This window comes from Balearica regulorum, chromosome 3 (assembly GCF_011004875.1).
Source record: "Balearica regulorum gibbericeps isolate bBalReg1 chromosome 3, bBalReg1.pri, whole genome shotgun sequence".
Taxonomy (NCBI): domain Eukaryota; kingdom Metazoa; phylum Chordata; class Aves; order Gruiformes; family Gruidae; genus Balearica; species Balearica regulorum.
In genome coordinates, this window is record NC_046186.1 from 120789684 (window position 1) to 120802866 (window position 13183).

Below are 13183 nucleotides of genomic sequence, written 5' to 3' on the forward strand. Positions count from 1 at the left end.
GCTCGGCCGGCTGTGAGAATCCTGCCTCACTGGGCCCCGTGGGAGCCGAGGGTTGTTTCCCGATCCTTCCCATGGCCTCCTGGCTTTTCCCTCTGTGCTCACTGTCACTGCCACCCCCCGCCCTCCTGAAATTCTGACCACCGCGCTGCCTCCCCACCCCATGGTCCCATCTGCCTTCCCTCATCTGCTTCGCTACACGATGGGCAGCTTGCTAACGGGGCCTCAGCAAACCTTGCCCTTGATGATTTCACGCCCCACTGCTCCTCCTTTGGGACGGAAACATACCCATTTTTCTTTTATTTCGCTTCCCCCTCAGCCTCCCTTTCTGTCCTAGTCTTTGTCGAATTCACGGGCTCAGCTTTCACCTCTGTACCTCCCCTCCTTGCCTGCTGTTACACCGTGCTGCACCCTTCCCCCTCGTCAGACCCCATTTCCCCACACCTCTCCTAGTGAGCAACTTGAGTTTAGCTGCCTTGGAGACTATTTATTTTAATAGGTATATCCCTTAGTACATTGGATTAATATACCTGCTTATCTCTTCTCCCAGAGATAATTTTTTACATTGTAAATTAAATAGGGAAAAGGAAGTCAAAAGCCAAAGGAACAGATTTATTTTTCAATGCTCTCAGTGGAAGGCCCCTGCAAAGGTACATTTCACAGCACATACATAATTGCACGGATGATTAGTGAAACAGCTGGGGCAGTGGAAGAGAAGTAAGGCTGCTGTAAGTTGTTGAAGCAGTTTACAGGTATGGCTGAAAATCATGCAATTGCTGTTCTACAAAGATCTGTCCTGTACACCAATACATTTTCTTCCCAGTTCGTTGGCTGCCGTGCAATTTTTTTGGTTTTCCCTTGTTTCAGAGCACCACCAAATGCACATTTTGCTGGGAGGGGTGGGGGATGCCCAGGCACATACAATTGCTTATTCTTCTTGTTGAGAACACAAGAGCCTGCAGGGAAACTTCCCTGACTCCTTGTGGCACTGACCCTCCCAGGGCCAAAGGGGTCAGGGTGAGGTCTTCGAGGTCACGAGGGTCTCTTGAGTCAGCTGAGGCTCTGGAGTCAATGAACAGAGAAAACAACTGCCTTGTGTTAAGAAATTTTTATTTGTCCTTTGGATCTGTAATGTAAGCACATAAAATTACAAGTGGAAGAAACATCATGCCACAAAATTGCATAGAATTTTTACAAAAATGTGAATTATGCCTCTGAAACAATCATAGATTGAGGAACTGAAAAATATGTACATGTTAACTGAAATATTTCATCCTACCTTGAAAGCAAATCATCAAGGACTAATCAATCACAGACACTATTAATACAATGTACAAGAGCAACACTGATTTCAAAGAAAGGCAAGCAATGATGTCCCTTTAGTTATCTTTCAGTGAATGTTTAGCTAATACATGAGCATTAATTAACATAATTATGAACATGTTAAATCTAAAATGTCTGGCCTTCATTAGAATTTTAAAAATTCTGTTTATACTGCCAAAACCAAGCTATTTTCAGTAGTGTAAAGATATCTGAAGTGCACGACCTAGTTTAATATAGACAGCTCTATTCTATACAGCAGAAAGTCCACGATACAGCATTTCCACACATTCAACACAGAACAAGGCAAATACATAAAAGGCACAAGACTTGCACATCATAAAGACCCTTTTTTCATTATCTTACTCTAGTTCAAGTAATATCAATATTAAATGATATCTGTTTCACTGAAATAGGTTGAACAATGCAAGATGTACAGTATTACACACTACCTTACACCTGCAGAAAGTGGCACTGTACAGATATAAAAAAATGCGAGTACAGGAAATGGTCAAATACAAACGTACTGTAAAATGACTACAGCTGAGAGTATATTGAATCCAACCGGTATAGTTAGTTATTTATTTTGAAATATAAATAAAAGGTTAATTGGTATTTGCCCAAGTTTCTTTGAAGACTGTGGTGAAGTCCTGGCTCCAGTGAAGTCCACGAGAACGTAGCACTGAAATTCAAAGGAGCTAAGATTTTACCGAAAAGCCTGCGCTGTACAATGGTTTCTATAATGCAATAGTCTTCGGTTTTATTGTGAACACTGCTATCAGTTTATTCTTTTAATAATTTAGACAATATGTCATCTTTATAAAATGCAGCATTACATCTCGACTCTCTACGTTTTCAGTGAGTGATTAATATTGATTTCAAAGTGCAAAACAAGGATTAACAGAGGATTCACCTGTCATAGCATTAAGATGAAAGTCAGATTTTTGAATTTCATGTTCACTAATTTCATCATCATAAACCAGAATAGTTTAATCCAAAATATGATCTCCAAACAATGTGCAATTTTTCTTTCTTTCTGCTCTAAGTTTAAAAAAGAAACATCAAAATACTGTTTGTTTTCCATGATTTGAACTTATATATATATATACACACACCATTACCTAACTGAAAACTTAAGCTTGACTTGTATTTTATTGCTTAAATTTAAATAAAATAAGTTACTTTAAAGTACTAAAATCCTGAGGGAATGGAAGTAACTTAACTGTTACGATGTATTAAAATGCCTCCCTATGTAATCGACTTCTTTCTCCGATTGCTTTTTAGTACAAAGTAAGGCCCGGATCTTGCAAACATGTACGTGAACATTATTCCCCAGGACAGCTGCACGGAGCCCAGCGGTGCGCAGGAAAACGCGCGTTTGCAGGATCGAGCCTCTCGATGCAAATCTGTGTCTTTTGAGCTAGTCTCTCCTTTGCCCTAGGACGCCTCTTCGCCATGCAACCGAGGGAAAGGCCTTTAGCATTATGCACTGGCTTGGGTACAAATAAGAATCCATCTGTAATGTTTCATAATTCCTATTTCTGTTAGTATGGGAGTCCAGAGAATAGCATTTCTTTACCTTTTCAAATATCCTGACTTTCACAAAGTCTCTCTGTCGCCAATATATATTTCTCAAAATGTGCTGTTACTTCTCTCATGCATATCATACAGTACGCTACCTTTGATTGTTCTTATTTTAAGAAGTCAGTTAAATGGATTAATATACACTTTTAAATAACAGTGATCAGGTTTTTATATTTTGCTTTTAAATTTCAGACCTTAGTAAAACTGAACCTCAGTCTTAAAAATAATGGAAGATTCTGTTAAATTTCAAATACTGCAGTCCTAAACATTTTATAATCCTATCAAATTCAGTAAGCTTAAAATATGATACTTAAAATCAATACTTTTGAGTCTGCAAAATATATATCAAATTTATATTCTAAACCTACTTTGATTTACAACACTAACACCACAAAAAGAATTTTATGATTCAATGACTATTTCATAGCAGTATAACCCAGATGTTAGCTTTCATAAAGATTCTCTATTCACGTATCCCTGAAACTTTTCATTTGGCCAAGAGACCACACCGACTTCAAATAGAAACATGCCGTGTGTGTATATAGACGGATGTGTGTGCACATATAGCTATATATATATATACAAACATATATGCACTCACACAGTGTAACAAACACAGACGTACACAGACACCGACAATCTCCAGGCAGAGTTCTTCTCTCTGTTTTCCTCTTGTCCCCACAGTTCCAAGAATTTTCAGCAGCAAATATATTTCTTTCCGTGTGATAAACATAATATCAGGACAGCAAGCCACCGGTGCTTGCAAAGCTAAAAAGGATTAAATGTTTCAGTGCAAATGTAAAATGATGGTACAGCTGTCAAGGTGCAGTTATAAAGAAGGAAACAAATAAGATTAAGTACTGTTATAATATTCTCTAGGATCTGTATTAGTTTGGAGCACTTTGCACTGGCACTTCAAAAGGAAATCTGCACACATTTGTCTCTGAACAATACACTGGTCTTCATTAAACATTCTTAACAGTGAACATGGCCAGAAAATTACCCATTGTAAATTGGCCAAAAAAAAAAAAAAAAAAGAAAAAAAAAGGAGAGGATGGTTAACATATAAATTTTCCCATTACAACTGCACTAAGCTTTAGAATAATAATAAGATGAAGAATGAGAATGGAGACCTTTGCACAATATTTTTTATAAAACGTTCCTTTTGGGAAATGTGCACTTGAATGCAGATTCCTCCTGCCTCCCGAAGCGCTTCAGCGGCAGCTCACATCGGGAAAGCGGAGACGGGCAGCTGGGGAGCGGTGCGCCCTGGCGCACTGATTGTTTCTTGGGCAGTTAAAAAGTAGTATCAAACACTTTTTCTGGATTATCTTCTTCCAATTCCTCTTCACTTTGCAGAGGTTTATGATTTGATTTTCCACTGTCAGATGCCAGGGAAGAGGGGGCAGAACTGTGGTCTCCATCTTCACTGATTTTCCCTTTCATGGCTTCCTGTACGAACTCCAGAATTTCCAAAGGCAGTCTTTTGAATTTGTCTTGATATTCCTGGTCAAGTTCCACCTGCAACTACAGCAAAAGAGACAAGCTGTCTTCAGTCTTATCTAATGATAATGCTACAGTATGGGGAACGTGCCACACGAGGCAGGGGGTGGAATTAATAATGCATTTTTTGCATGATTCAAGAATATATTCCTTTCTTTTTCATATTAGTGCCACACATCCAATACGCCTATTGATTTCCATGCAGTCATTGCAAAGCTGAAGGAGCGTGCGGTCCTATGTGCGTGAGGCTCGTTTTGGATACCATCCTTGGGGACCCAACTCCTTAAAACATATCTAGATTTAACTGTATTGGTGTCCATACTCCCACTAGCTTTCGCAAGACCTGATTCAAGTGCAGTATGGATCACAGATAAGCCTTTGGAAGAGCAAAGCATAATTAAGCTTCAGGTAGCTAATCACACATTAATCACACCACAAACATTGCTCTGAGAACAATATAATAACTTTTGCCAGATTTCTTGGGTTGGAGAAACCATTAGGAAATAGTCAGTTGTCAAAGGGAGTCAAAGAGGGAGGGGGAAAAAGTTAAATTACATTTCTTAGGGCTAGATCATGGAAAGTTACGTTATCTGATTAATGCAGTATGTGTCTTGGACATTACTGGGGAAAAAGTATCATATCATCAACAGGATACAAAAGGCATGCAGAAAGAAATCTGGCTATCAGTCTTCAGGAAGCTGTGGGCCCTTTCCCAGCGTTTATTTGTATAGCCTTTGTTTTTAGTGCCCATATTAGGATCTGCACAATTCATTATTTAAAACACATTAATGTGTATGAAGGGTTCAACTGAAGACAAAGCCAATTTTTTCATCATGACCAATATGAGCACGGCAGGAAGCAAAGGAGGTGAGTTCCAAGCCAAACCCTGCTAGCGCTCCGTCCATCTGTCCGTCCGTCCATCCATCCATCCATCCACCTTCTTAAAAAGAGGGAGTCAGGTTCTGCTAACTGTAGCTGCAGCAGTTTCTTAGGCAATTGTATTTTGAGCTATGTTTTTTCCAGGAGGCATAAAGGTGCTATGAATTCTGATCCTTCAGCTCTATGCTTGAGCCTATCCTGTCTAGTTTCAAGTCTCCTTCAGCCCATTGCAACGGCTCTCAACAGGTAATCCAATTTTTCACCCAAACATTAGGACCTATACTACTCTTACCATCCTTGGTCTATACACAGCATGTGACTTTACTACTACCCCTCCCTCTGAGCCCTTCCAATCCCATTCCCCATGCTTCTGTCCTGGTTTTCATCCTGCATCTCTGATTTTATTTTTGTGAGGCCTCTTCTCCTTTCTCCTGATGTGCAAATCAACGTCCTTAGCTCACCCGGTCTAGTTCTACATTCCTTAATTAGACAAATTTTGCAGTTTTTCATCCTCAAGATCTAAGATCGAGCTTTTTCCTTTTGGTTCTCCTGCTAAAGCTCCTTTCCTACGTTGTTTCTGGCAATTTTCCTGCCGTTCTGGCCTCAGTTTCCCACCTGAGTGTCACAGTGCTGACAAACACAGAGCCTGAGGCACAAACGGTTCCATTAAATACACCCCGCCTCTAAAATTTTTGAAGGGATCCTCCTTTCGTCTCCATTTTGATAACACTTCCAAGAGTGTTTCCAATCCCGTGTTATCAGAGGAACAGTGCCGTAGCGTGGCTGGCAGGAAAAACCCACAAATGATGCCGATCATCCCTCACTACCCAGCTCACCACCGGGGCCCTGGAGCCCCAGGACTCCACTCCTGCTGCCCAGTGACCTTCTCAACCACCGAGAGGCTACATCTGCACTGGTCTCTGCTTCACAGTGATGGCAGCATGGCACTCACATAGGTCATATTGCAAATCCAAAGATGATGTTCTAGGCAAAAGCACCATCATGGTGCAATCATGCTTTTGGTTACAGTTCACTGCTAAATACCCACACTGCTTAAAAAAACAGGCGGGAGGGAGGAGAAGACGAGTCCTTCTGTTTATTTATGACAATCACCCAAGGATGCCATCACAGTTAGAGGGAGATTTATGCCAAACATGGGACAAAAGATCCTTGGGTTAATCTGAAACAGCAGCAGTGGCCGAGGCAGGGCACGCCAATGGGCCCCGAGCACGCTGCACCACGCAACTGCCACCGTCTTTTCCTGTTCAGGAGCGTTTGCAGCCGGGCTCCCAGCTGCTGATGCAGATCTGCAGCAGCATCTGAGCACCCCACAAAACCAGTTCAAGTTCCTGCAGGGAAAGGGAGCTCTGCATACAATATTTTCTATAAATCTAGGAATCGTGGGAAAGGCTCCAGAAGACAAAGCTTTATAAAAGGGCGTGAATTTCTTTGTACAGGAGTGTCTGAGCCAGATTTGGCTGCTGCACTTCCCCACCTCATTGTCGTACATGGAATTACTGAATTTATAAATTTTGAGCACTTTATGTACAGAAGGAGGTATGTAAAATCAAAAGTCAGAGGAAGTCTCCTGGCTCTCAACTTCCTTCAGAACCTTGATTTGCTTAATTAGGTTTAAGAGCCATAGAAATACTTGAAATCCCTCAGAAACTGAACGTTATCTGAACCCAGTACAACCATAAGCATGTTGTTAGATAGCAATTGTGTCTAATATTCACCTCCTAAAGCTCCTCCAGTCGATAATCCCCCCTAAGTCAAGCATTTAATAGAAATGACATGAACCTGGAGCTACCCCTCTCTCTCTCCACTGTCTCCAGAGACAGTCTATATAGATATCTAATCATGAGAAGGTTGAAGTTAGTTGAGAAGGAGCAGACAGTAGACAGGGAGGGTTGATTAAAACTGCAACAGTGTGTAAAAATTAGTTTTCTTTTTGGTTTCAAAGGCACTGTCAGTTCTTCCCCCTGCTCAGCTTCAGACGAGCACCTTGGAGCCCATTCCCTGACCCCAACCTATCACACAAGACTCCAGCTGCAATGAAGAACACAACGGGTGGGCCTGGGTGCAACGCAGCCATCCCACTGCTGGACCTGACCCCTTAACTGAAGTCTTCCTCAGTGAGTCTGGGGCTTGCAAACCCACAACAGTCTCACAACACTGGCAAACAGCTATGGCACAAGGTTAAAGAAACAAGTTGCCCGCTTAAAACTAGCTGGCTAGAAAAATCCCAGCTATTTTTCTTTTAAAAGCCTCAGTATCCTTCCATTAGATAATGATAACCATAGTCTGTGGTTTTACAGGACATTATGGTTCTTTCACCAATGGAAAGCTGCCCTCTCATTAGTAGGCAGCAGTCATGTATGTCTTTTATTTGGCTTGCTGACGGCACAACAAAGTGCTATGTCAGTGTGTGTGTGAGTAAAAACCTCTCTGTGCAACCAGCACCCCACCAGACTCCAGCTCAGTGTGGCCTCACCGTTCAGTTTGCTGTCCCCTTGGGTTGCTTCCCATCACAAGTCCACCTACCCCAATTTCTCTGCTCGCTAGCTACTAAACAAGGTGACCTATACTTTTTTTTAGGATTTTGGAGCCAGACAAGGAGGGGAAAATGAGACTGACGATTAGACGGGAAGATGATTATCTGGACCACTGTTCCCATTAACACATAACAACCTTCTTCCTTCTGTTATCTCACTGTCTTTTACGGATCCTCTGTCCTCTCTTTAACCCCCAACCAAAGCCACTTACTAATGTCACCTCCATGCGGCTTTAATATCCATCCCACAAGGGGCTTGAAACATGATTTCTTGTTCAGGTAAATCACACTCCCATGTATTTTAATTACAGGAAATGAGTTAATACTTTAAAATTTGGAGCCATCATTATATGGTTGCAGAGGGTCCTTGGGGAAATGAGATGAACATGTTAGTCACTCTTGACGGCTGTGGCCAGAAGCTCTAACTCTTGAATGTATGTATGCTTTTATCTACCCACCCTTTATTTTTATCCAACAGTGCTAGGTAAAAACATCAGCTGATACATCAGCTTTACAAAACGGGTAAGTATCCGTATTATTATCCCCAAATTACAGATGGAAGGAGAGAAATTAAGCTTAGGTAGGGATCAAAGCTCAGGAGGTGCCATCCTCAGCTGCCTCTGATTTGAAAGGGCTCTTCTTCACTCCGTTTATATGATCGCTTATCAAACTAGACATACACCAGCAGAGGCCTGGAACAGGCTGTGGACCACTGGGCCACCAAATTGTCCTGCTCAAAATGACAGTAGATACGGCGAGGCTTTGATTGTGCCTACCCTGCCTCTGTTAGCTATACCCCACAAGGATTTCCACAGGGAAGCTGGGTCCCCTTTGACTTCAGCCGGCTGTTAGGCAGTAAGGGTGACCGAGGGGCTTGGGCTTATGTACCCTTGTGCCCCGGACGAACACCACTGTATCATTTCAACCTGGTCTAGAACCAACACAGCCCCAAGCCGTAGGGACACAAAACAAGCAGGGCTTTACATGATTAAGCCCGTGCCTTATTGAGCAGAACTCCTGGAGGCCAGCCAGCTGCCCAGCTGATCGGCTCACATTCCCTCTCAATTCAAAGGGCTCTTCGGCATCCTTGGCTACAACCGCTTTCCAAAAAGGGTCATCGTTCAGTGAAAGGCCTCAGCAACCCTTCCTTAGAATGTGGGAGGTGAAAATGAATACGGTCATTCAGCTTAAAGCAAGGAAAATGCACTCAGGAAAGGAAACAGCTGGTATTATTAAAACTATGTATAGCATTGATACCTAGCTGTTATTAAACCTACCAAAAATAACATAGCATAACATACTGTTAAAATAGTGACTATAGCATTAAAAACAGTAACTGTGATCAATAAAGAATTACAAAAGCAGAAATTGTGGTTTCAGACTATCCCGATTGAGCCCCTGTAGACTTCTACATACTTGCAATGTGATCTAATGAACTTCTGTTTCTACCAAGAACAAAAATAAAACGATCACATGAAAAACGCAACGTGCTGCCAACACAAGTTACCAGGAGAGCTGAAGTTCACATAGAGTGTTTAGGTTAAAAAAAAAAAAAAGTGTTAAACCCCTTAATCCTTAATTATTCCACATTTGCAGTGTTTCCATAATATCTTCTGAGTTTAGGCTTTGAATGCTGAACTCCTCTCCCTTCTCACTACCTGACAGACATCTCATCCCTCTTTCCTGCAGCAGAATCTTTTTTTTTTTTTTTTCCCTTTCAGGATAGTTTTAAGATAACGGTGGAAGCAAACGAGCTGGGCTAATGAGGTATAAGAATGTAATAATCAGGTCCAAGAAGTTTCAGATGCAGAGCAAAGTTAAGAAAAGGTTTGCAGTAGCTCAAGCCATGGGAAGTAGGTATCTGCTGAAACATAAATGGCAACCGCAGCTAGAACCTCAGGTGTCAGGAGCAAACACCTTACCGTATGCATTAAAAACAACCCGTGGGCTCAAATCACACACGTAGGAAATTTGGGAATGCCTCTGTGGGCTGGTGCTGTTGCCAGCATCTTGTGGAAGTCTACTGCATCTACCCCCCCAGCCAGCCTCCATGGCTTGAAGACAAGAGGCGGATCCGCAGCTGGCCGATACGCGGTACCGCTTCCATCTGACCTCCTCCCCCTCGCTTTGGCAGCCCAAGGGAAAGGGAAATTGTGGGGGAAAACACGTCCAACCCATCTCCCTTCCTGCCACAGCAACACCTTTGAAGCTGTTAATGCGAACACTGCTGCTCCTTCCCGTTCTAGCACAAAAGGAGCATTTCAGAAGTCAGTAATGAAAGTGTTTCCCAAATAATTTTCCCTTCTCTTCCTTCCCCATACAGCTTGAGATACCTCATGCTTGGTCTGCACAGCAGTGTGACCTTGGAGCATCATTCTCTTGATGTAAGATCTCATGCCAGATGCAGGCAGTTATCTGATGCAAAACCAACCCACTTCCACACAGACTGGGATTCGTTCCAGCTCACATGTTTTTTAAAAATATATTTTCAACTCAAAAATAACAGAAGGGTCACCTCTTAGAAAGCATCTAAAGAATTAATCTTAAAGCAAAAATGTTCTGATAAAATTATGTATGAAATACAACTGGTTACACATTTTGGTGAAAAAAGCCCTACCAAAATGCAATTTTGTTGAATCAAAAAGATTCATTATGGCCATATTTGTTTTGCCTAAGTTATTCCAATGCAAAAAAAAATTGATATGGCTCAAAATAAAATTTTAAGTCTCAGATTTTCCATTCCACTTTCAATTTTTCTGTAAGGCCATTTTTTTTTAGTTTTCTGTTTCTTTTATCCCTCCTTTTAAATCTATCTTATTTTGCATTATTCATAAATACTTTGTTTTCCTGATCACAATCATTTTTGCTCTGAATAATACAGTGAATTATGAATGAAAAATACTTAAAACATACTGGCTCAAGAATCCAGGTAAAAATGCACTCTAAGGACTAAGCAGTTTGGTATCTCCAATGTCTGACATTTCCAACAGCAAACTCTCTATTATTAAGTTTTAAAAAAGATTTTAACAATTTTTGAGTTCTGAATCCAAATGTGAAAAATCTGTAAGTTGCATTAGTTCCCCTTGAGGCAGACGGCAGCAAAATATCAAAATAATGACTGGTTTTGGTTAATGTATTTATTCACCAGTTGAAGCATGATACTAATTTGTATCCATAATTACCATGGCACTACCCACATGCTGTATAATATTTAATTCTACATAAACAGTACCTGCTCTTTTTGTTTTCCTGATAAGAACCTCATTTCTTCTGTGCAATTTCAGCAGAATGCATTTTGACAAAAGCCAGTAACTGGTTACTACACAATTCATAACAAAAGGGGGACCGCAACCTGTACAGGATATTTCTGTTTAGCAAAGCTCCCATTTTCCTTTTCACGTGCCACTGGAAGTGTTTATTTTCTTAACACCAGCGACACTGATCTTTTCACTGGTCAGAAAAAGTCATCGGAGATTGTGGCCCCTTGCTCACTCCTCCTCTGTTTCTCTAAATCTGCTAAAGCTCCAAATCCTGATTTTTCTTCCTGCAAATGTTTGACCCATGTGCCTAAGGATAATTTTGAATAGAGGATTTGGGGCTTTTAAGACTGCATCAGACAACAAATATGCATAGTGTCAGTGACCTCAATTTAGCTTCCAAAATAGCACATAGAGGACTCCCAGATTAAGGGTACGGAGAGCAAGCAAGCTGCTGTTCTGCTGCTTTTCATTTTCAGAGCTTACTTAATTAGAAAGCCATTCTGGAGGGATACAGCATTAAAAGACATATGAGTAGCAAGAATTGTTAAAAGCAGATGGAGGCTCAATAACAGGGAGAGAGAAATTGAGGAACAGAGCTCAGGGATCAAGTGATTTATAGGCAGCAATTTTTGTTTAATTGGAAACAGAAGGAGTTTCTTATTAAGGACCATGTTATTCCCTCCACTAAGCAGATTTCTGCTGGGAAGGCAAAGGAGTAACCGCTACTTAGCTGTCCTCACGCCTCATGGCTGCAGTCCCTCTGCACACTCAGTGTGCTACGGGGGGCTGCCACAGACAGTGACTTGAGGTGAGGTTGATGAGTTTGAGGAGAACCCAGGACTCCTCTGCAGGACCTTTCCAAAAGGGATATACCTACCTCTGCCACGTGGAAGGATGGCCCAAAGAAAGCAGCTGTGAAATGCAGTTTCTTGGGAAGCTGTTTTTCCAGGCCTGGGAAAGGAGTCAACATCTCTACATGTGCAGAGAGCACCTAAATGCTCTCTTTTTCTTTTTTCTCCCAGTGACTGCAAACAAGTGTGAAAAGCAACATGCCACCATATTGACATTTGGGTTTAGCATAGCTACTCACAGACAACATAGCTAAGCATAAATGAAACTCTTCAGGTATCTGAGGTTCTATCCCATAAGATGCTGGAGTGTGTAATCGTTAAAGAAAACCTAAGGGTACTCAATATCAGAGATGGCTCAGGGAACAGCACTGCACTAGGCAGATGACAGCCAGTGCAGGAAGTGTCTTTACACTGACCGGAAAGCTCCCATTATTGGTTCCTGTCCTCAGACAAGGACATCTCGGTCTTGGTGTGTGCCCATCACTGCCTTTTCAAATAATGGCTACTTTGCAGACCATGACAAACACGAGAGACACCAACTCCAGGACTTTCTCTCCGCCAGCCCCACCCTGCACCCTTTTTCTCCCAGATGAAGCTCCCCTAGTTCTTCCCACAAGGTCTAACACACCAAGCTGATATTCCATCCACCCTGCAAAGTCTCCACGCTGTTCCCGAGACCAGGAGCGCTTGCTCAGGAGTTGCTGTATTTTTGACTGATCCACTACTGTCACCTCTTCCTATGTCAACAGGTTGCACGGTCTGCATACTGTCCTTCAGAAATTGCCCCAAGATGGGCTTGAAAAAATCTCTCTAACACCTGAAGCATGTCACAAGCCAAGGAGTCCAGAAACTGTATAGTGAGTTATCCTCCCTTATTCATATACTCCAACCTCCCCTGACTGCTGTCTTCCATGTTTCAGCTTTGTGTCTCTTCCCATTAAAGCGAAAGTGATTTGCTATGCCTCCCTAATGTACAAGTCCCCATATAAATGAGTCCTCTAATATCTGCTGTCTCAAGGCATTAGGTTGTAACCTTAGGGCCTTCATCAATCTGTGTCTCCACCTTTATTAACTGCAACTGCAATTATAACCAATGGGGCTGTGAAGAAACCTGGGACCTGGGCTCCTACATTTTAACACTCTCATGAAGAAACTCCTATCTTCTTACTGTATGGTAAACCAACATCCATTCCAAGAGCTAATTAAAAAATAAACGTTTGAGTGATGAGATGCCT

At 41.8% G+C, this 13183-nt stretch overlaps 1 protein-coding gene across 5 annotated transcripts in view; it reads right to left on the bottom strand.

Annotated features, from left to right (window-relative positions):
• Nucleotides 1-1090: 1090 nt before the first annotated feature.
• Nucleotides 1091-13183, bottom strand: part of PLCB1 (phospholipase C beta 1) — a 398789-nt gene continuing 386696 nt past the window's right edge. For 2 of the 5 annotated variants that reach the window (XM_075749803.1, XM_075749804.1), the window contains exon 32: nt 4054-4428. In XM_075749803.1, coding sequence (XP_075605918.1) covers nt 4198-4428 — 231 coding nt within the window. In that variant the 3' untranslated portion in view covers nt 4054-4197. Of the gene's footprint in view, nt 4429-13183 lie in introns of all 5 variants that reach the window. The other 3 variants (XM_075749808.1, XM_075749805.1, XM_075749806.1) reach the window with 3 other exon arrangements.